Here is a 23,510-nt window from a genome sequence, read left to right as displayed (position 1 = left end):
GAGACAATGGGTCGACCAGGGCATTCAGGTTTGTGGATTTTGGGAAGGAGATAGAAGCGGGCAGTGCGAGGTTGGGGAACGATGAGGTTGGAGGCCGTGGATGGGAGGTCACCTGAGGTGATGAGGTTGTGGATGGTTTGGGAGATGATGGTTTGGTGCTCAGGGGTGGGGTCATGATCAAGGGGGCGGTAGGAGGTGGTGTCGGAGAGTTGGCGTCTGGCCTCGGCAATGTAGAGGTCAGTGCGCCATACTACAACTGCGCCCCCTTTGTCCGCGGGTTTTATGGTGAGGTTGGGATTGGAGCGGTTAGATGAATGTATGGTCACAAAATTTATGAAAGATTCAAAGATAGGTAGGCAAAAAGATTGTCAAGATGATATAGAGTGTACAGGGAATTATAGACAGATAAAGTGAGTTGGCAAAAACCTCACAGATGGAGTATAATGTGGGAAAATGTGAACTTATCTACTTTGGCAAAAAGACTCAAAGCAAAACATTATTTAAATGGAGAGAAACTGCAAAACTCTGGTATGGAAGGAACTTAGTGTCCTGGTACATGAATAACAGAAAGCTGTTCAGCAGATACAGCAAGTGATTAGGAAGGCAAACAGAATGCTGGCGTTGATAATGAGAGAAATGGAATATAGAACTGTACAAGGCCTAAGTGAGATCACACCAGGAATACTGAGTGCAATTTTGATCTTGCTAATTAAGAAAGGATAAAAATTGCATTAGAAGCAGTTCAATAGCTCATTCCTGGGATGAAGGGGTTATCTTATGAGAAACAATTGAACAGGTGGCAGACACAGTAAACTGAATAGCTTCCTCATGCACCGTAATCATTTTGTTGTTGGGCCTACACCAATCAGAGCTCAGAAGAAGAATGGTGATCTTAATGTATTATATATGAGCCTAATGGGGCTTGACAGGGTGATGTTGAGAGAATGTTTCTCCTTATAGGAGGAGAAGTATATTGGAGTTATTGGAACTAGGTGACACAGTTTACAACTAAGGGGTATCGCATTAAAGGTGATCATTAAGAATGTTTTTTGTGTCTTGGATAGCCATAAGTCTATGAAATTTGCTTCAAAGAGCAAGGGAGGATGTGTCATTGTATATGTTCAAGTCTGAGTTAGATTCTTGATTGACAAGGAAATTCAGTGTTATGAGGGTAGACAGGAAAGTGAAGCTGAAGCCACATTCAGAACAGTTGAAAAAACATGCACACAAAAGAGTAGGCCATATGTACAAATGTGTAGAATATCTGCAAGTAGAATTATTGTAGAAATGAAGCAGAAGTTACATTTAGGATTGGTGTGATGGATGATGATGATAGACTTGAGAAGATTACTCTGCTTTCTATAGATCTAAACAAAATGGGAATTTGAAGGAGGGGATGGGGTTAGTCTTCTAGCAGAAGTAATCAATGTTTACTGGAACTCGTCTTCTATTGAAATATCAAGAGATTTTTCATGAAATTGACTGCAGGCTTCCTGTTTTCTTGTGTTTTTCATTTGCTTCCCCAGAGTTGTTGTTATGAGCTACTTAGTTTGTAAAGTGATCAAGTCTACATTGGGGAGATGAAGCACAGACTGGATAACCACTTTGCAGAACACCCACGGTCTTTCCGCAAAAATGATCCTGAGCTTCTGGGTGCCTGCCATTTTAACGTACCATCCTGTTCACTGGCGAACATCTCTGTCTCAGGCTTGCTGCAGTGCTCCTGTAAAGCACAGGGCGAGCTGGAAGAATAACAATTCGTTTCCCACTTGGGAACCCTGCAACCCTCTGGATTCAACATTAAGTTCAATAATTTTAGGGCCTAAGCACTTTCTTCCATGTCCTTACCCCAGCCCCCATGCAGCAAGCCTTGTCTTCATATGGGCTGCTATCACAAACTACCCATTGAAAGCCATTAATGATCTCCATTAGCACCTATCCATTTTCCCATACTGATTTTTACCCACTCCTTTGTCTGCCCAGTTGTGTTTTCTCTCTTTGGGCTTCATCTCCATCTATTGTTTACTTCTTCCCCATCGCCCCCACCCCTTCTCCAGCATATATGCCAACTTTTTCCTCGCCACAATCAGTTCTGAAGAAGAATCTGAAGAAAGATTAAAGCAATGCAGTGTAACTGGCAGAGTCAAACATTGAATGCTGATCTTACAAATCTAAACTGGTCTTTGCAATAATGAATGAAACCCAGATGTGAAAAACACTAATCATCTTATCAATACCACAGGTTTCTAATACATGTTTACATTCTTTATTCCATAGTTGCAAACTCCAGTTTCATCTTTTGATCTATTCTTCTGTGATCTCTGTGGTTAGAGAGTATAATGCTGTGTGATTCAGATTATAGTAAGAACAATTCAACCAGAGTAGGTTGTTACCTTTCCCTGGAGGAGATGGCAAGTGTCGTGGATAGTAATGTGATGCTAGCATAATATAGGGAGAGTTAGTCTTGGTCAGTATGTTGGAACATTATTTGGAAGGTACTGTAAGGGCTGAATTTTACCAGCAATCAGCTATGTGCCAGTTTTGGCAAGTTTCACAGAAGGATTCTCTCCATGAGACCAAGTTTCACACTATTCTCTGCAACTTGCATCACTAGCTCTGTATCACACCTCTATGGCGCACCACTTATCAGCAGTGCGTGCCACAACCGTGCACCATGTCAAGCACTACTGGCCAGGAGTCGCCCTTTGCAGGAAAAGAACCAAACCAAATGCGAGAAGGAGCTCTCCAAGTGAGTGGATAATGCAATGGTGAAACATCAGTTGGATGCCCTTGCGCGTTTTTTTTGGCAGCTAGCCCAGAATGGATTTGTGCATATGTTGATCAGATTATTCATTAATGTGGCAGCCTTCCCTCTCATGATACAAAGGGTTGCCAGCTCTGTGTTAAACATTATCTGCTGTGACTCGGGAGCCCCACTCTGGCACGACCATCTCTACTGCATTTGCTGCAGAGGAAGACAGGAGGCTAATGGGGTGCATAATTCATTGGCCTTTGTTTTGTTTGGGCCCTCTTCTCAGGCAGTTGAGTTTTTGTACATCTCTTCCAATACCCTTCCAAACGGTCAACCTCCAGAGGTCGTGACTGTCTCCCAGTTGTCAGTGTTAATGACATTTCTCACTGATAAATGTCCTTACATCGGAGGTATGGGCACCCATGCAGTTGTGACCCACTGGCTGTGCCAAAGACCTTTGGTTGTACATCCATCGTCCAAGTGATGAAGATGGCTGATCGGCTACTGACGTTATTTAGCTTGGCATTAAATATACGCTGATGAAGTTAACACTGATAGAACCTGGAATCTTAATCCCTCTTGTTGAAATAACACTCACATCGCAAAAACTGCAGCCGTTCTGTCCAAGCTGAGTGACAGTGTAGAATAATAGCAAACGGCAAGTTTACCAACCCTGTGTCCTCAGTACACTCCTCTGCAGGAGGGAGAGTTGGAATACTTTTACTCAGCAGGAGAGAAGTTTAAACAGGTTCCACCATGACTGTTTCAGAAATATCTGTTAGTAGGACAAGATCATGAACTCCGCAACACTCAAGTTAAATAATAAAGGAAAGGAATAAAAAGAACAAATGAAATAATGGAACACGTGACGAATGAAAAATCACTGAATATCTAGGAAAATACTGAAAGAGAAACAGTGAAATCAAATTGAACAAATGTCAATAGAAAAAGAGAATTAATGAAATTAACTCCCATTCCAAAGAGATAGCAACTTAAAATCGACTTTAATGAATATTTTGAATTGTGATAGGTTTGTTGTCAAAGCCCCTGTTCCCAATTAATGCTGCATTTATACCTAAACTTTGTCAGAGATTCAACTTCAACTAGCATGTAATTTGAGGTTTTGTGTAGAATGTAGAACATCGAACTACTCAACAAGAATTCTTGCATTATACCTTCCTATAGCTGGTTAGAGGTTGTAAGCATTTGATCTTTGGAAGATTTCCACCTAAAAGTGAAAAGCTTAACAATGACAAATGAGAAGATTTGTCCCTTTTTGTTTTAGCCAAATCTTCATTTTTCCCCTCCCCTGTCATAACTCTAATTCTTAAAATGCATGTAATCAACATTACAGGTCTAGTTTTGGGCCATGAGCCATTTAATTTAATGAAGAGTGACTTGAGCATTCAAGGCTGTGCTTCTGACTTCATGAGATTGGCTCTTTTTGCAAAGACATACGGTGTTAGACATATGGATTGCTATCAATAAATCAGTGTAAAAGAACACAAGCTTTGTTCAGAGATCTGATATCTGGGATTCTAAATAAAATAGTAGTTCTGTTTTGGATCGTACCCTGATGGATTGTGCTTTTTTTTTTAAGATAACAAATATCGTACCCTTGGTTTCAGCGTAGCTTTGTTTAATTTTTATTTAATGGCATCATGAATTTAACAGTGCTTGATTCAGAATTTGAAAGTTGTCTGGTTTTAATGTTATTGTCATTGTTCACTGAATCTTGTTATGGAAGAGCTCTAAGTGTATTCCTTTAATGACAGTGCATTGAAATTTAGCACAATAAATTTGGAAGATTTTTATGCAATTATTTCAAATTTGTTAAAGTCTATGCTGCAGCAAGAAAGAAAAAGGAGCTGTCTTGTTTTTACAATGTGTGATAACCACACAAGGAAATTTGGAATGGAGATGCTTTGCAACATCCTGAAGACCAAGCACCTTTCTGTATGTGTCATGCTTCAACTTTATTGCAAAATATTTCAGAAGACAGTGGCCTCAGTATTACTCATCATTTTCACCCTAGAATTTCTCTTTCTCACCTAATCTCTCTCTCTCACTCACACTCTCTCTCACGCGCGCGCACACACACACTGGGTAGTAGAGATGGAGGTTAAAATCTTGAAAAACTGCATATGCTCTCATTGCTTTTCTTACAGCAGCACATGTCCTGTCTTTGGCAAGACATCAATATCCCTAGGACTTGCCAGGTTTCTCCATGCCACTATCCACTCTTGTTTCCTCACTGCCTTTCAATAAATAGCAGAGCCAATGAGTCACCAATCATGAGTTTTTTTCTTTAATCCATTACTTTTATAGACTGAGTTAGCAGACCGCACCCTTATCTTTCATCCCTTCAGCTCTGTTTAAGAGTCACTTGTAAATACAGTGAGACCTTGCAGAATAAAACAAAACAAATCAAGTACATTAATCTTTTGATCATGTTTATTGCTTCATCCTTTTCAATGCTTTTTTACTTCAAGTCCAAACCTAAAGAATGGCAATGAAATTTGAAGATTTGTTTTACTCTGTTTGGACACTAATTGTATTTTGCCTATTAACGAAGTTGCAGGATCATTTAGGATACATGGAGGGAGGGTATTTGGCCCATTGTGACTATACTACTTCTCTGGAAGAGCTGCAAGTAAGTCCCATTGTTCGTGTTCACAACCCTGTAAACGTTTCCTTTTAAGTATGCATCCAATTTCCTTTCTCGGCTGACTTCAGAATTTGCTTTCACAGTCATTTTATGCATGTTATCATAGCGCACTGAGTAAAAATATTTTTATTCATTCTTATTCCTGTGCCCCTCCACACTCCAGCTTTTTTCTCCTCTGGCTATCAAATTCTTGTCAGTGGAAAGCGATTCTCCCTTTCTACGGTACATCATTTTGAACACCTTTATTAAATCTCCTCTTTGTTGCTCAAAGGAAAACAATCCCAGCTTCTCTTTGCCAAAGTCTTAACACTATCTCTGAAGTGTATCACCCAGATATAGTCACAGTACTTTAGCTGGGTTCTACCCACTGCTTTATTAAGGTTTACAATAATTGCTTTGGTTTTGTATTCCCCGGCTTCCATAAAGTCAAGATTCATGTATGCTCTTTGTAACAGCCTTCTCAACTTCGGCTGCCACTTCCATTGCTTTGTATAAAATCCAAGATCTGATTCTGCATCCTCATTCACATTACACCAACTGCCTTTCCTTGATATCCTTTCAAACCAAAACACTTTACACTTCTGTGTGTTTAATGTTCTGCCATGTGTCTGGCCTTTTCACTAGTCTGTTTATGTTCACCTGAAGTTTGCTACATTTCTAAACTTGGAGTCATCTGCAGACTATAAAATTATGCTCTCTGTAACTGGGGCTGAGGTCATTAATGAATATCAAAAAGATTAACAGTCCTAGTATGGACCCCGAGGACGCCACTACATATTTCATTCTAATCTAAAAAACAGACTTTCACCAGTACACTGCATTGTCCATTTTGTTCAACATTGCCACTGCTCCTATAATTGCGTGGTCTTTAATTATGCTATTATGTGGTACTTTATCAAATGTCTTTTGAAAGTCCCGTAATACATTAACTGCCTTGCCCTCATCAGCCTTCTCCATGACTTTGTTTTTTAAGCAATCTGTTATCTTTAGGCTGTTGTTCAATGGCCCATATTTTTCAAAGTAACTGTTCATTTTCTTACGGGTTAATTGTTTGCACAGAATTTTCCCCGCTACCAATGTTAGGCTGGCTGGTCATTATCTCCACTTTTATTTTACCTTCCCACCCTCTTTGAACAAAAGAATCTGAATTAATTCATCAAAATTGCATTTCCATTCTGTGACTAAACTTCCAAATATTTTAAAGGTTTTAAAAAAATTGTAAAAACCTAACTATTTAGCAAGGAACAAGGAAACATTGGAGTTCAGGTTATCCTTTACTCACCTCACGGACAGTGCACAGAGGCCTGAAAACAAATCAATTGTTCACAGGAATCTGAACTGTTCTTTAAAATGAAATGGGTTGGTGGGGAAAGAGATTCCTCAGATCCTCAAAAAAACCCATTACTTTTAGGTTGCCAGAAAAAAATATCCTTGAATGATGCAGGAAATATATACAGTTCAGCAGTGATCAGGAGAAAAATCAATCCACAGTTGAAGTAACTATCTGAAACATGACTTAAACCTTAGAATTACTTTTCCCTTTAGACCAGTAGTTTTCAATTTGCTCTTGTCCACATCTGAACAATTTAACACATCTGAATAGTTGGATTCTCTTATTAAATGCTATCAGGCATTATTAGAACATTAACAGAAGAATAGTATTCTTATTGGGCTCCATGTATTAATAAAATGGCTATGATGTGAAGGTACCAGTGTTGGACTGGGGTAGACAAAGTCAGAAGTCAAAAAGCACCAAGTTATAGTCCAACAAGTTAATTTGAAATCACAAGCTTTCGGAATGCTGCTACTTTGTCAGGTGAAGTCACTTGACAAAAGGGCTATGCTCCAAAAGCTTGTGATTTCAAACAAACCTGTTGGACTATAACCCGGTATCTTGTGACTTCTAAAATGGCTATGATTGACCAAGCAATAACTAAGTTATCATCTTGATCTCTATCCAGGAACTCTATACAATCGATGTCAAGCTGCAGTCAGGACGTGCAATTAGATCATACAATAGCCACTCTGTCCCAGCACTTTGAGGGTGTTGTTGCATGACAGACAAATGGCTTTGCTGCTGTTGATGACATTTGCCAATATAAAGAATTTTACTTCTGGAGCTCTGATAACACTGAAACTGTGAATTTTTGCGCAGGGGCTGGCAACCTTCAAACAACAAACACAGCCTGTATTTTGTTACCAAATTTAAAAAAGGGCATGATCTTAAAATCCACATTTGTTCTCAAATGTCAACAATAGTGTAAATAGGGCACATTTCAAAAGGATTTTATAGCTTCTACAAAAGAGTTGTTTTCCACGTAATATTTTGTTCAAAAGTACAATGTGAATGAGGGAGCTTCTGCTTGGGTAGATAATTCAGACCTGCTGCAATGATTGTCCTGGTAATGAAAACTTATAAATGAAAGTAATCTTTGAAGATTTTAAGTGATGGGGCTGTGATTATTTCCTTTGGCAGCTTGTTGCACTATGGGATTGCCCTTGAGAAGAAAGATTGCTGATACACAGTTTTAGAACGCATGGTCTGTGTAGTTTGTGTGGATGACTACTTTGTGTTTTGTCATTTGCTAAGGAAAATTTCCACTAATCCATTTTATATTTTATAAAACATTAGTCTGTTTTTGTCCCTTCTTTGCTGTTGTAACGCCTATTCTAAATCTTTCATCAAAGATGTGACACTGATGTATTTCCCAGATAGATTCATGCAGAATTGAGCAGCATGTCTTTGGATCATTCCAATCTTATTTATATTTCTTGCCATATAAGGATCCCACGCTCAACATGCATACTCCAAAATAGGGCAAACAGACATTTGGTAAGCTACATCACTGATATTTTTGTTGCAATACCAAAGATTCTTCCTCAGAAATCCAAGAACCCTGTTTACTTTGGATATTAGCTGGAATTCCCAATGAAAATTGTTTTTAAGATGAACCCCAAGTATGGTTGTATATCTTTCTACTAGCTAAAGAATTTGATTATAGAAATAAAGCAATCTGTTTGTGGATCCTTTTTGTCCATGATGCACACTGCATAGCATCTTTTGGTGTTGAATTCCATCTCTCATTAGTGATGCCACATTTGCAATTTCGAAAGATCATCTTGCAGGAAGTTGATATGATCTCGAGTTTTCCCTGATGTGTAAACTACCCAGTCATCTACAAATAGTCACAACCTGCTTTTAACCTTATTAGGAAAGTTGTTTATGGTTGTCAAGGAGACTTAAAAGGTCTCTGGGCCATAGCTGGGCATTCACCCATCTGGTGAAGTTTCATCCACTTAGCTGTTTTAAAAAAGGATTTTGGCCCAGCAACACTGAAGGACTAGTGATATAGTTTCAGGTCAGGATGGCTTAGAGTGGCAATTGCAGGTTGTAGCACTTCAGTGCTTCTGCTGCCCTTGTTCTCCTATGTTGTAGAGGTGACAAATTTAGAAGATGCTGTCAAAGAGGCTTTGCTGAATTTCTGCTGTGCATCTTGCAGATGATACACACTGCTACTACTGTGCATCAATAATAAAGGGAGTGAATGTTTCATTTAGTGGATCGGTTGCCAGTCAAGCTGGATGGTGTTAAGTTTATTGAGTTTGTGGGAACTGCCCCATCCCATCTTCTGCCACCTCCCTTCTTAAACAGGGGTGTTACATTAGCCATGTATCGGTCCTCTGGGACCCAAATGTGATCTGACCAGAGGCTTATACAGCCTCAGCAGTACATCTTTGCTGTTCCACTGTAGCCCTCATGAAATAAATGTTAACATTGTGTTTGTCTTCCTAGCTGCCAACTGACCCTGCCTACAGTGATCAATTTGGATTTCCAGAAGGCCTTTGACAAGGTGTCACACAACAGGCTGCTATGCAAGGCAAGAACCTATGGAGTTAGGAGCAAAGTATCCTCATAGATAGAGGATTGGCTGACTGACTCTCCTTGACTCTAGTGATTACATAAGGAGTCTACGGAGCAATATGGACAAGTTGTGAGTGGGCAAAAACCTGGCAAATGGAATACAATGTGGAAAAATGTGAGGTTATGCACTTTTGGGAAGAAAAGAGAAGCTGAATACTATTTAAATGGAGAGAGAAAAACTGCCGAAAGCTGCATGACAGAGGATTTGGAGGTCCTTATGCATAAGACACAAAAAGCTAGCATACAAGTTCAGGTAATAGGGAAGGCAAATGCAATGTTGGCCTTTGTTTCAAAGGGCATGGAGAAGAAAATTAGGGACATTTTGCTAAAACAATTCAAGACAATTGTCAAGACTGTAACTGGAATACTGTGACCATTTTTGGTGGTTGTCAATGTTGGCTCCATTATCTGAGAAAAGATATGCTTGCAGTTCAGGGAAGTTTCTCTAGGTTGATTCTCGGTAAGAACTGACTTTCTTATGAGGAAGGGTTGAGAAGATTGGGCCTGTACTCATTGGAGTTTAGAAGAATGGAGTTTATTGAAACATGTAAGAGTCTTGGAGGCTTGACAAGGTAAATGTTGAGAGGTTGTTTTCTCCTGTGAAGAGCCCAGGACCAGAGGGCACAATCCCTAAATAAAGGGTTACCCAGTCAGGACAGAACCAAGGATGAATTTCTTAATTCAGAGGATAGTGATTCAATGGAATTCTTTACTGCAGGGGGCTGTAGTGGCTATGCCATTAGGTGTATTTAGTCAGATTTTCAATTCATAAGAGAATGAAAGGTTTTGGGTGAAAAGGAGGAAAGTGAATTGGAGAATTTTCAGAACGTCCATGATTGAATGGCAGACCAGAATTGATGGACCGAATGGCCTATTTCTGGACCTACATCTAATGGTTCTATGGTGTAACGAGCTGAATGACCTACTTCTGCCCTTTGTTCTTATATTGTATTGATCTAATTATTCTGGTAAAGATGTCTAGAGTCCTGTCTACTGTCAAGTCGCCATTTTTTTCCAATGTAAAATCAACTACTAAACTGTATCCATTCTATACTCCGTCTTCAGATTCAGCTTCGGGTTAAACCCTCTTCTGCCTCCCTGACCCCATCCAATAACATCACACTCGAAGGCATCTCTAGTTCAGTTGAAGTCAAACTGGATACGATCTATAAATTGTTCACTTTCAAAACCGGTTGCCATTTGTTAATGCCCACTGTCCTCATGCCCCGTTTTTAGTGATCTGTGTGAGGGTGGTTCTTTAGCTAATCTACTCACATATTAGCACTCAATATTACTTTCACAATAACTTTGTGTAGTAAATCCTCTTCAATTATTCCAAAGTTTTCATGACAACTGCAAACATATTGGCATAAATGGACAAAGATCATCGTATGCCACTCTATTGTGGCATTTGTTGTTTGGAAATTAAATAGGTTATTGACTCAAAGGAGTTCAGCAAAGACAGATAAAGCTTTTTAACGCACCTTAATTGCAAACTTGAGCTGTTTGGATTTGTAAAAGGCTGCATTACAGATTAAAATTACACTGAAGGAGTAAAGAATCCACTGTTACATAAATGAATCCGCTCAGTAATGTAAAGGAATCTCATTGTAAAGGTGTACGAGCACATTACTGCAGATACTAGAATCTGTTCTGAAGACAACAAACGCTGGTGATCACAGCAGGTCAGACAGCATCCATGGAGAGTGTAAAAACTGAAGGAACTGCGGATGCTGTAAATCAGGAACAAAAACAGAAGTTGTTGGAAGCTCAAGTCTGGCAGCGCCTGTGAAGAAAAAATCAGAGTTAACGTTTCGGGTCCGGTGACCCTTCCTCAGAACAGAACGGACCCATAAGACCATAAGACACAGGAGCAGAAATTAGGTCATTCAGCCCATCGAGTCTGCTCCGCCATTCAATCATGGCTGATAAGTTCCTCAATCCCATTGTCCTGCTTTCTCCCCGGGACCCGAAGTGTTAACTCTGATTTTTTCTTCACAGATGCTGCCAGACCTGATGAGTTTCCAGCAACTTCTGTTTTTGATCCATGCAGAGAGAGCAAGTTAATGTTTCAAGTCTAGATGACTCTTCAGTCATTGTAAAGATGATTTCGTTTTAAATTTGAGTTCTTTTTAAAACAAAAATGTTAATGAGTAGCATCTTCTAAGGAATTCAATCAATTAATAAGCGTCTGCACTGTCTAAAAAATACAGTAGTACAAAGAATGGTCCTGGAAAAACAGGCCTTGTAGTATTTTCAACATGTTCCTTATAGAACTCTACTTTGTTTACTTCAGCATGACTTGCCCATCCCAAATTAATCCCTGGTGAGATCATTCAACTTCCCCAAAATAGTGTCATCAATCTTCATTTTTTTTTGTTGGGAGTTACTGTAAAAACAAACCCTTCACCTTCTTCAGAAGAGCTGGCCTGGTAGACTGTTTCAACTACTGTGCTACACAGCCTGTACCAAATCTTTGCAGTTCCTTTTTGTTGAAAGAAACTTTAATCCATTTGGTTGTGAAGCTTTAGTGTGTTAAGCCTATTCTGCAGCTATTGAGAAAAGTTATGGAAATACATTTTGATGGCTTCAGAAGACATTTCTGTTCCCTGCCTAGACCTCCTTAGATCATTCCTCAATATAATGTATGATTTATAATTTCCTCTCTTTCCCTCCCACTTCCCAAAAAATACCACACACTCATAAGAGGGTCTAGTGACCTTGCAGGCTAATCAAGTTGGGCTGCAATTTGAGCTGTCTTTTTAAATTTGAGATAACATATCCTTGCTTACTAAGTTCAATACTTTGAACATTTTCAAGCTATTGCAGTTTGAGATCAAAATTAGTCATTAGGCTAAAGTTAAAAATGAAATGCAGTGTTTGGACTGAGCATGTTAAACTGACAAGCCAGATTAAGGGGGCAACAGTTGTGTTCAGCACAGATGTCATCTGTTGGTTGGGTGTGTTAACACCATGAATTTACATTACTTCATGTCTGTGAGCTAACATAGTGCTGATTTCAAGTTCTAACATGCTGAGACTCACAAATTTGTTCTTCTTTTAGCTCCCTACAACTGGTTGATTAAAATATCCCCTTTCATTAAAAAATAAATGCCTTTCACCTGTAATATCCTTTCATTTTCTCTGATTCCAGTTGAACTGTGAGCTAGTGTAGATTTTGGTTGTCTGTACAACTGGAGCGTTGACATTTTTACGAAAGGGTTGACAAACACAGAGAATGCTGGAGAAACTCATCAGGTCTGGCAGCATCTGTGTAGAGAGAGACAAAGTTAACACTTTGAATCCCATATGATTATATGTTTATATTTAAGTAAGGCATTTGATAAGGTTCCCCATGGTAGGCTCATGCAGAAGTTAAGGAGGCATGGGATAGGGGGAAATGTGGCAGATTGGATTCAGAATTGGCTGACCCTTAGAAGACAAAGGGTGGTAGTGGACGGAAAATATTCAACATGGTGCTCAGTTACGAGTGGTGTACCACAAGAATCTGTTCTGGGTCCTCTTTGTGATTTTTGTAAATGATTTGGCTGAAGGAGTGGAAGGGTGGATTAGCAAGCTCGCGGACGATACGAAGGTGGGTCACGTTGTGGACAGTGCAGAGGGCTGTTCTAGGTTACAAAGGGACATTGATAGAATGCAGAGCTGAGCTGAGAAGTGGCAGATGGAGTTTAACCCTGAAAAGTGTGAAGTGATTCATTTTGGAAGGACAAACTTGAAAGCAGAATACAGGGTTAACGGAAAGATTCTTGGCAGTGTGGAGGAGCAGAGGGATCTTGGGGTTCATGTTCACAGTTCCCTGAGAGCTGCCACCAAGGTAGATAGAGTTGTTAAGAAGGCGTATGGTGTGTTAGCTTTCATTAATGGAGGGATTGAGTTCAAGAACTGTGAAGGTATGCTCCAGCTATACAAAAGCCTGGTTCGGCCACATCTGGAGTATTGTGTCCAGTTCTGGTCACCTCATTACAGGAAAGATGTGGAAGCATTAGAAAAGGTGCAGAGGAGATTTACCAGGATGTTGCCTGGAATGGAGGGAAGGTCTTATGAGGAAAGATTGAGAGAGCTAGGGCTTTTCTCTTTAGAACGACGAAGGATGAGAGATGACTTGATAGAGGTGTACAAAATGATCAGAGGTATAGATAGAATAGACAGCCAGAGACTTTTTCCTAGGGTGGAGGTAACTTTTACGAGGGGACATAGTTTTAAAGTGAAAGGAGGTAGATATCGGGGAGACTTCAGAGGTAGGTTCTTTACTCGGAGAGTGGTCGGGGCATGGAATGCATTGCCAGAGAGGGTAGTGGAGTTGTCCTCATTAGGGGCATTTAAGCGGCTATTAGATAGGCATATGGATGATAGTATAAGGTAGCGGTGGAGGTTAGATAGACCTTAGGTTTAGGGTAAAAGTTCGGCACAACATGGTGGGCCGAAGGGCCTGTACTGTGCTGTACTGTTCTATGTTCTATGACTTTGACGTATCTGCAGTATTTTGCCTTTAATGAGTTAACAAATGGTAACCATTTTATTTTACCGCAATTTATAGGTATTTTGTACACTCTTGTTTTATCCTTTCCATTCTGAATAATTTTGTCGTCAGGACTTCAGATTGTGCTCCTGGGTGAACTCTGTTCATCTCCTTATACAGAACTTTCACATTGGAGTAAAGACCAGAGCATATTTGGAAAATAAACCTGTTTTCACGTTATTCTCAGCCTTGTTTTGGTCCAGTGCATCCACAGGTGTCCTCTTTATTTTTAAAAGCCATTCAATTAAATTAGCCCAAATATAAGCTCTAACTGCCAATGCATTGATTAAATGGTGACAGAGTGATTGAATAATACCATAAATTTCACATTTCCTCAGTAATTAGTAAGTTTAACTGATTCTTCCTCTGATAGAAAATTATTTTTAAATACATTTTTTAAAATTTTCAGTCTAAGATTTTCTGGCTTTGCTCTTACTAACAAACTTAATACAACAGTGGACAAGTTGCAGTTTCTTAAAAGGTTCCAGATGGACTGACTAATTTGTCATACCTCCAAACGTGTGTATTACTTGGACTTCATGAATTTCAATGATACATTAAGCGATAAATTTTGCTCATGTACTTGGAGAGATCACACAGGATAATATATGTATTTGTATTATATAGCTTGATTCTTTCCATAAACTCCTTTAATCCTTCTAAACTGACAATTATTGTAACACAGTGATCTGACTTATTCATCCATGAGCAAAGTTGACTTTTAATCCCTTGAGAGCCATGACAGAATTGATCAAGCCAATACCAAGCTAAACTTTGCCTGCCAAGTAAGTTACCAAAACGCATTGTTTCTTTTGCTACATGCACTTTGCTGAGAAAAGGGCAAAAAAAATCTACAATTAAAGTGCGAGAGATCCAAAGAAGTTACATCAGCATCTGAAAGGAAGATAATGGTTGGTATTTCATACGTGATGCCACACCTGATAAACCATCGGAACCAAAGCCCCTGTACAGGACCAGCTGCAGCTGTTTTCCATTGCAATTTCATGCCTCGCCATTGTTATTCTCGCCAATGCACTCGCTTTGTAATTGCTCATCCCTAAGCTGACTCCTGCTCTATCCATAACATAAATCTGTTTTCTAGTCTACTGAGCCAGTAAATACTGCTGGGAGTAAAGTATCTGGCACCAAATAATAGCCGTGTTGTGCATAATAGTTAGTATTACTAGAGTTTTATTAATTACCATGGAATTTTATTGTTACCATGGAATTGGAGGCAGTTGTAGAAGTGCTTGTTGGGAGAGCAAAGAGTCACATAGTGTGATCAGAGTGCAAGCAAAACTGGCATTAAATCCATAGCAATTATCCTTATTTATGTAGCACCTTTGCAGAATACATCCCAAGCTACATCACAGAAGTATAATCAGACAATCAAAAATTGATACTGAATTGAAGAAAAATATGTAAAAGAGGCTGAACCAGCATACAAAAGATATGATCTGTGCTAATGCCCAGTACATCTTCCTTGTGTATAGCTGTACTGGGCATTAGGAACATGAGTTCATGCTTATTGTACAGAGTTGCTATGACATGCAGGGCTATCAACTCCACTGCTTAATCCCAGGAACATTTCTTTTGCAGCTGTCTACAGCTGCTGTTTTTTTTAGAGCACGAATCCAACACTTCTGTACATGATTTAATGATGGTTTCAAGCCAACTGCAGCAGAAGCTTAAGGATCCCTTTGTGATTCCAAGCATGATCTGACAATTGCTACTTCTCCAAAGAAGAAATTGTCTATCTTTTTGGTAGAAAGATTAATTGACGAGTCAGCTAAGAACTACGATTGCTGATTTTAAAGCCTATCAAGCCTACAGTATCCGACAATGGAAAAAAGAGAAAGTTGACATAGAATGGTTTCAATAGAACTCTCGAACAGGATTTATAGTCAAAATTCCACATCTTACATTCTACTGCTGGTTTGAGGCCTGCTTTCTGATAGTCATCCAGCTGGAATTTGACCATGGGACAGTGCTATATAGAATGGCTATAAACTCTTCATTGTATCTTGTCATGCAAAAGTTTGGTGCTATATTTATGGATATAATATATAATTGCAATTTGAAAATCAAATGATATAATCAGAAAATCCAGATTGGCTGGAACTGGGTCACAAGCACCGAGTTGATTGTGTTGTCAATGCCTACCAACGCAAGTCCCTGGAATTACCAATAAGGTACACACGTTAGATCATAGTGCTAAGACAGCACACTCAGAGATTGCAAATGAACCACCTGACAAGTGCAGAAATGTTAGTAGGCCTTTTTTTTTTCTGATATCCAGTGTTGAATTAGCCTTAAATGCCTCCGGTTAAACATTAGGGAGGCTGAAGCAATTGTCTTCAGTTCCCATTAAAAGCTCGTCATTAACATCGCCAATTCATTCTCTTCCTTCTCGCCTTCTGTCCCAAATTGAATCAAATATTTTGCAACCTGAGAGTCCTATCCTTTTCCAAGTTGGTTCCAAGTCAATATCCTCCGTATCACACAGAATTCTCAGCTCAGCTGCTACAGGACCTCTTATCCATGTCTTTGGCATGACTATTGCAAAGCTCTCCCAGTCAGCTTCCCATCTGCCACCTTGCATACGTTTTAACCTTTTCAAGCTCTGTCACTTTTGCCCATCACTCCTGTCCCTCTGTTGAACATCAGGGCTTTCAGTTCTCTAGACCATCAAATTTAATTTTTTTTCTCCTGGTGTTTAAACCATTGTTGTTTTGCCTATTCCTCCATGTCTCAAACATTCACCAGCCCAAACACCAGCTTTCAAAAAGTGTTTTGCAGTCTTGAATTCAGACAGTTGAAGGAGAAGGGGAAAAAATAAATGGGAAACCTGTATCACAATAATGCTCCTGGCACATCAATATTCACCAAACAAACAATGCTATAAGTAGAAGCTAGTTTACTGTCTCTTGATTTTTGTTTTGATCAATGGATGACATTAAATAGATATTTGGATTGAATTCTCACTGTTCTTATCTTTCAACTGCTAAAGATATTTGTATCATCGATAGCCACAGGTGAGGTGCCAGAAGACTGGAGGTTGGCTAATGTGATGCCACAGTTTAAGAAAGGTGGTAAAGAAAAACCAGGGAACTATAGACCGGCGAGCCTGACATTGCTGGTGGGCAAATTGTTGGAGGGAATCCTGAGGGACAGGATTTGCATGTATTTTGAAAGGCAAGGACTGACTAGGGATAATCAACATGGCTGTGTGCGTGGAAAATCTGTCTCATGAACTTGATTGAGTTTTTTTGAAGAAATAATGATGAGGGCAGAGCAGTGGACATGATCTATACGGACTTCAGTAAAGCGTTCGACAGGGTTCCTCATGGTAGACTGGTTAGCAAGGTTAGATCACATGGAATACCGGGAGAATTAGGCTTTAGTATACAGAACTGGCTAGAAAGTAAAAGACAGAGGGTGGTGTGGAGGGTTGCTCTTCAGACTGGAGGCCTGTGACCAACGGTGTGCACAAGGATTGGTGCTTGGTCCACTGCTTTTCATCTCTTATATAAATAATTTGGATGTGAACATAAGAGGTATGGTTAGTAAGTTTGCAGATGATTCCAAAATTGGAGGTATAGTGGACAGCGAAGAGGGTTACCTCAGAGTACAATAGGATCTTGATCAGATGGGCCAATGGGCCAAGGAGTGGCAGATGGATTTTAATTTAGATAAATGTGAAGTGCTGCATTTTGGAAAGGTAAATCAGGACAGGCCTTATATACTTAATGGTAAGATCCTGGGGAATGTTGCTGCATAAAGAGACCTTGGGATGCAGATTCGTAGTTCCTTGAAAGTGGAGTTTCGGGTAGACAGGATAGTGGAGAGGCGTTTGGTACGCTTGCCTTTATTGATCAGTGCATTGAGTATAGGAGTTGGGAGGACATGTTGCGGCTGTACAAAACATTGGTTACAGGACTTTTGGAATACTGTGTGCAATTCTGGCCTCCCTGCTATAGGAAGGATGTTGTGAAACTTGAAAGGGTTCAGAAAAGGTTCACAAGGATGTTGCCAGGGTTAGAGAGTTTGAGCTATAAAGAGACGCTGAATAGACTGGGGCTATTTTCCCTGGAGCATCAGAGGCTGAGATGACCTTAGAGGTTTATAAAATCATGAGGGGCATGGATAGGGTAAATAGGCAAGGTCTTTTTCCCAGGATGAGTGAGTCCAAAACTAGAGGGCACAGGTTTAAGGAAAGAGGGGAAAGATTTAAATGAACCTAAAAGGCAACATTTTCATGCAGAGGGTGGTGCGTGTATGGAATGAGCTGCCAGAGGAGGCTAGCATATTTACAACATTTAAAAGGCATCTGGATAGGTATTTATGAGAAGGATTTAGAGGGATATGGGCCAAATGCTGGCAAATGAGACTAGATTTATTTCAGATATCTGGTCAGCATGGACGAGTTGGACCAGAGGATTTGTTTCCGTACTGTACATCTCTATGACTCTAGTTCTTTGACATTGGCATCCAGGTGTGGTCCTGAAACTTGCCAATATTGTTAGTTAATACATGAGAAGGACCAGAAGATCTATGATGTTGCCAAACTTGTGACTTTGCTGGAACCTTGCTTCGGTACTAGGCTATTTTCAGTATGTATTCGCTTCAATTGCAACCCTGAAAGAAATTTTTTTTTATAGAATCCCTACAGTGTGGGAACAGGCCCTTCGGCCCAACAAGTCCACATTGACCCTCAGAGCATCCCACCCAGACCCATTCCCCAAACCCACCTAACCTACACATCCCTGAAAACCATGGGCATGGCCAATCCACCTAGCCTGCATATTTTTGGACTGTGGGAGGAAACCGGAGCACCCGGAGGAAACCCACGCAGACACGGGGAAAATGTGCAACCTCCACATAGACAGTTGCCTGAAGGGGAATCAAACTCGGGCTCCTTGCTAAGCCACCGTGCCGCCCTAAATGTTGATACAAGTGAACTTAGTGTAACTGGTTCAGTTAATCAACATTTCCTTTATTCCTTTGAAATTGTGGTTTTTTCCTTGCTTTGTTCAGCAGCATTTTTCTTTTGCTGTTTTACTTTAACCAAACAGTTTGCCAACAAGTCCAGGGAAATCCCTGAGCAGCTTGGTTCATTATTTAGTTAATGTACTGCGTAAAAGGAGCAAACATGTACGGCAACTCAAATGTTTTAATTGGAACCAGCTTTATTTAATACAAGGATCTTATGGAGCTAATCCGTGCACAAAACACAATTTTAAGAGTCTTAAAGAAAATGACTCCATTGACTATTCTCCACTATTTAGCTTTATTTCTTTCTTGCTGATGTATCGTTCCTCTCCAAACCTTGTTTCAGAAGAAAAACAAAGCTTTTCAACATTTTTTTTTTTCCTCCTTCTTAACAATTATAGCTGAATGTCAGCTATAAAAACTCCAAAAGATTGGCCAGACTTGACAGACTTATGAATGCATCATGCTGCTTTAATGCATTAACACAGGAAGGAGTCTGCCAAAACCATGGAATCTGAGAGTAACCACAGTTAGAGATGAATTATACAACCATGAGAGTGCAACTGGAACTTAGATTAAAGAAAGAACTTTTAAGATCATAACACTAATTTCGTGATATTCGCCCTCAACACACATGAAAACAAAGTTTACATTTCTCGTGTTTCTATGTTTCAAACAACTCAAATATAATACAGTTATGATCATGTGGGATGTGACAGTGTGGTTCCCTCTTTCTCTCTTCAATTGACCGCAACAGGTGTTTTTTTTTAAAAAGTATACACTTGCCAATTCAGAGAGTGTTTAACTGTTTAAATGCTGTGACTATAAAAGAAATGCATTGACAGGTTTTATTGGAAATTTTCTAAAAGAGAGTAGTATTTATTGTAACTTGACTTAAATAAGAATTATAAAAAACGCTTCACCTCACATGTATATGCATTCAAAAGTACACCCATCCACACACAAGTAAGTTACAAAGTGGAAAGATAGATTAAATATTTTAAAAGTCCAAAAAAGTTAGTTGCCTGTGGATTCAGTAGATTGATGCTTTGGCTGGATTCAGACTTGGCCCAATGATCTTTCCAAATTCCTCTCTCAGATAATTTAAAGCTGTTGACAGCTGATTTCTATCTGGTCTTCTGAACCCAGCAGCTACTGGGTTGATTTTTTTTTGACACTGCCCACTGCATATAAGCTGATGAAGCAAGAGAGATGGCTCAAGTTTACAGAATGGACTGATGAAGAAAGAGACAGTGCCCACTCAGGGCCTTTGTTCTTTAGTATCTCTTCTACCTAGACTGAACAGAAACGGTTTCATAAAACATAACAGTAGGTTAGTTGAATATATCAGACGATCACCCCCCACAAATTGACTAGTTAACCAAGCATGGTCACAGCACATTGATTACAGGTCTGTTGTTCAGATAAGATTGGATTGTGGTTAGAAAAGTTCCTTTCTTGACCAGAGTCCATTGTCCAAAATGATCGTATCTAAAGAGTTGTTTCATACATAGTTGAATAGACAGGTGCTGTCTGGATGTTTTGTGACTGAATCAGGCAATGGATCATTCACATTCCTCCAAGATGTTCATCTTTGGTGGGGTCTTCCACACAGTCTAACTCCATTCCAATAGCTTCGTAACTTGTTGCTTTATGTCACAAACATTGTTATTCAGTCTTTTAATACTCGACCAAAAGGTTTTGTTGTATAAAAATGATTTTGTAACTGTACTTTGAAATTCACTGGTAAATACATGAACTGTCTATCTAATTCCAGTTGATGTTGTATGATGAATGATGACTGTGGTGGAAGATATCCAGGCCAATGGCAAAGTGGTAATATCTTCAGAGAAAGGAACAAAACATTGGTGACAGTGGGAGAAGGAAGGTGAGCGGAGAAGGAAGGTGAGCAGAGAAAGGAAGAGATGCAAACCTTCATCTAGAATTCATATGATGATGCAGCTTGCCACTCTCTCCCGTTTCTTTCTGGCATAAGGTCTCTAGCAATTAACTGACTCACAGCTGAAAATATGCTCGCAGCAACAGAGGATTGTTAATCCTGCAGTAGTGATCTCCATGTGACTGTGGCCCAGTACGGTTAAAAACGGGTTTCAATATGCATTGACATTAACAATTATGATTCTGATATAACCCATTATACAGATTACATCAACTGATAATTCATTGATATAACCTTGCTCTGAGATAAACCGTGATCAGTTCCAGCTTTCTAGATTGTTTAAAAAGCCATCTTAGCATTGGAAGGAAGAGAATCGACCCTTATACAATTTGATTGCCTTGGATTGGATTCTCTCATTTGCAATTAAAGTCGGGTGGCAAGTCAATTTCATGGTGTTCACTCCACCATGGGTGAACTTGCTGATCTTAAACTTTTCACCTCATTAAAATGCAACTGAAATCTTGGGCCTGTTTCTTGGCGATCTCATAGGAAATGGAACAGGGGTGATCATCATTGCAGGTAACTTTGTGGCTTCCATGCCTCTGGCATTATATTTAAAGCCCAGCTGCACAGTGCTTCTGATACTGCAAGCCCGGAACAACCCTTGATTCTGTAGCGTTCATGTCTGATCACCAAGGAGATGTCCAACAAAAGGTGAAGCCTGTGCCTGTCTTTCATGGCAGAGATTCAGAGGTGCTGGTGGCCAGGGTGATGGAGCAGGGACGGTCAGTCATCTTCCCTGCAGATGGCCATAAGAGGCCACATCACCAGACCAAGCCATCCTGGACAGACCTTGCATCAGGGGTCAGTGTAGTGCCCATGTGAAATGAGACCACCCCAGCAACGCAGCGAGAAGATCAATGATCCCACCATCTTCTCTGTGCCACCCCACAGGGCCAGCACTCATTCCAAGCCTACAACTGCACTTGCATCTCATCAAGGCTGATGGACTGTAGCCCTCACTATCACGTGAACCATGTCCATTGAATGGCTCTTATCCACCTCACCCTGCCCAATTAATAAGTCTTCCTGGCCTCTGTACTTAATACTGTCTCACTGGGGACACCTCTCCTGCTCATGCGTGACCACTGTTTTTAATGTTCACTTCCGTTATACTCAGTTCCTCTCTTTGGCCCATTGTAGGAAAGGCTGGACAACAACCAAGAAGCCCAACACTGGTTTGCTGGGGTTGGCCCCAACCCTCCATCACTTTGTTGCCTGTGATTCCAAAGCCTGCAGCCAGACAAAACAAGGAGGCTGAGCTGACATCTGAACAGGAGACTCTTAGCAGGCCTTGCCCTGCAGGGCCCAAAGATAGCAGGAACTGACATCCAGTGCCTTTCAAATCAACAGGGTGACCCTCAGAGCAAGGGATCCATGCTGGCTACAGGAAGTTAGACCTACACTAAGATGTAATAGGAAGGAGAAAACATATTGAGGGCATATAGCTGGCCTGGCTGCTTTTATCATCATCAACAACATATCACTTTTGTTAATAAAATTTTCACTTGCACTGTTACACTGTCTATTGTAGTATAACGTTCATTGTTGGACATGGTTCAGTCTCACTCACATAAGAGATAAGCAGTGTTTTCAGTCATCTCGAGGATGTAAGAAGTTGAAATCATAAAGCATTGCTGATCTCTCACAATGAAACCAAATACTGACTGCAGATAGCCTCAGTCATCAGGGTGTCCTGGAAACCAGACATAAAGGATTGCAGCCAAGGCGTTGCCCATTAATGTATCAAGACTGTAGTTAAATGCAATGTGCAGAGATTGTAGTGAGGCCTGGTTTACTGTCATCATTCCACATGGCCATCCACCTTGTGAGTGAGAGTATGGAATCAGTACATCTCTACAGGGAAAGAATCATTCTAGTCATCAGCTTTTCAAGGAAACACAGTGCCATTCAAAGTTGGGAGATGTACAGATGACAGTTCACTTATCCACTGCTCCTCTCAGTCAAAAGAGATTCCTCAGGATTCCTGACATCCTGGTGGCAATTGTGAGGGATTTCACTACACATCATTCAGATGCCAGATCCTGATGGATGCCGTATCAACTGCCTAGTGTAAGCGCTATGCAGTGTTAGTGCACTGTCTCATTGCTGCTTTCTCTCTAATACTCGTCCAGGGGCAGGTCAGATTATGTGTAGATTTTTTAAAAGGTGATCACTCACTTACATACAATCACATGGGTAATGAGACATTGTTCTGTAATACAAAAGATCAAGGATTGCAAAAATAACAATGTCCACATAACCTTTGCGCTAAGCAAGTGCTACTCAGCAGGTTGACAAGAGTCTCAAATCTGGAAGCATAGAGTCAATCAGCATTGAATCAGATCCTTCGGTCCAATTCGCCCGTGCTGATCATTTTTCCCAAACTAAACTGGTCCCACTTGCCTGTGTTTGGCCCATATCCCTCTAAATCTTTCCTATTCAAGTACCTATCCAAATGTCTCTTAAATGTTCTAACAGTACTTGCATCTAGCACTTCCTCTGGCAGTTCATTCCTCTTACAAACCACCCTCTTTGTGAAAATATTGCCCCTCAGGTCCCTTCTAAATCTTTCTCCCCTCACCTTAAAAACATACCCCCTAGTTTTGAACTCCTCCACCTTAAGAAAAAGACCTTTGCTGTTCACCTTATCTGTGCCCCTCATGATTTTATAAA

At 40.1% G+C, this 23,510-nt stretch overlaps 1 protein-coding gene across 4 annotated transcripts in view; it reads left to right on the top strand.

Annotated features, from left to right (window-relative positions):
* Nucleotides 1-23,510, top strand: part of LOC109915981 (phospholysine phosphohistidine inorganic pyrophosphate phosphatase) — a 160,599-nt gene that overhangs the window by 124,720 nt on the left and 12,369 nt on the right. The window contains exon 7 of one of the 4 annotated variants that reach the window (XR_007264280.1): nt 20,652-20,762. The exons of 1 other annotated variant lie outside the window; for it this stretch is intronic. Coding sequence is in view for 1 of the 3 variants with exons in the window: in XM_048608912.1 (XP_048464869.1) it covers nt 9,214-9,298 (85 nt within the window). In the remaining 2 variants the exon portion in view is untranslated. Of the gene's footprint in view, nt 1-9,213; nt 9,299-20,651; nt 20,780-23,510 lie in introns of all 4 variants that reach the window. 2 more of the 4 variants (XR_007264279.1, XM_048608912.1) reach the window with 2 other exon arrangements.

Source organism: Rhincodon typus, chromosome 20, assembly GCF_021869965.1.
Source record: "Rhincodon typus isolate 14 chromosome 20, sRhiTyp1.1, whole genome shotgun sequence".
Lineage (NCBI taxonomy): Eukaryota > Metazoa > Chordata > Chondrichthyes > Orectolobiformes > Rhincodontidae > Rhincodon > Rhincodon typus.
The sequence above is the reverse complement of the archived record's forward strand: the minus strand, read 5'-3'. Positions and strand labels throughout refer to the sequence as shown.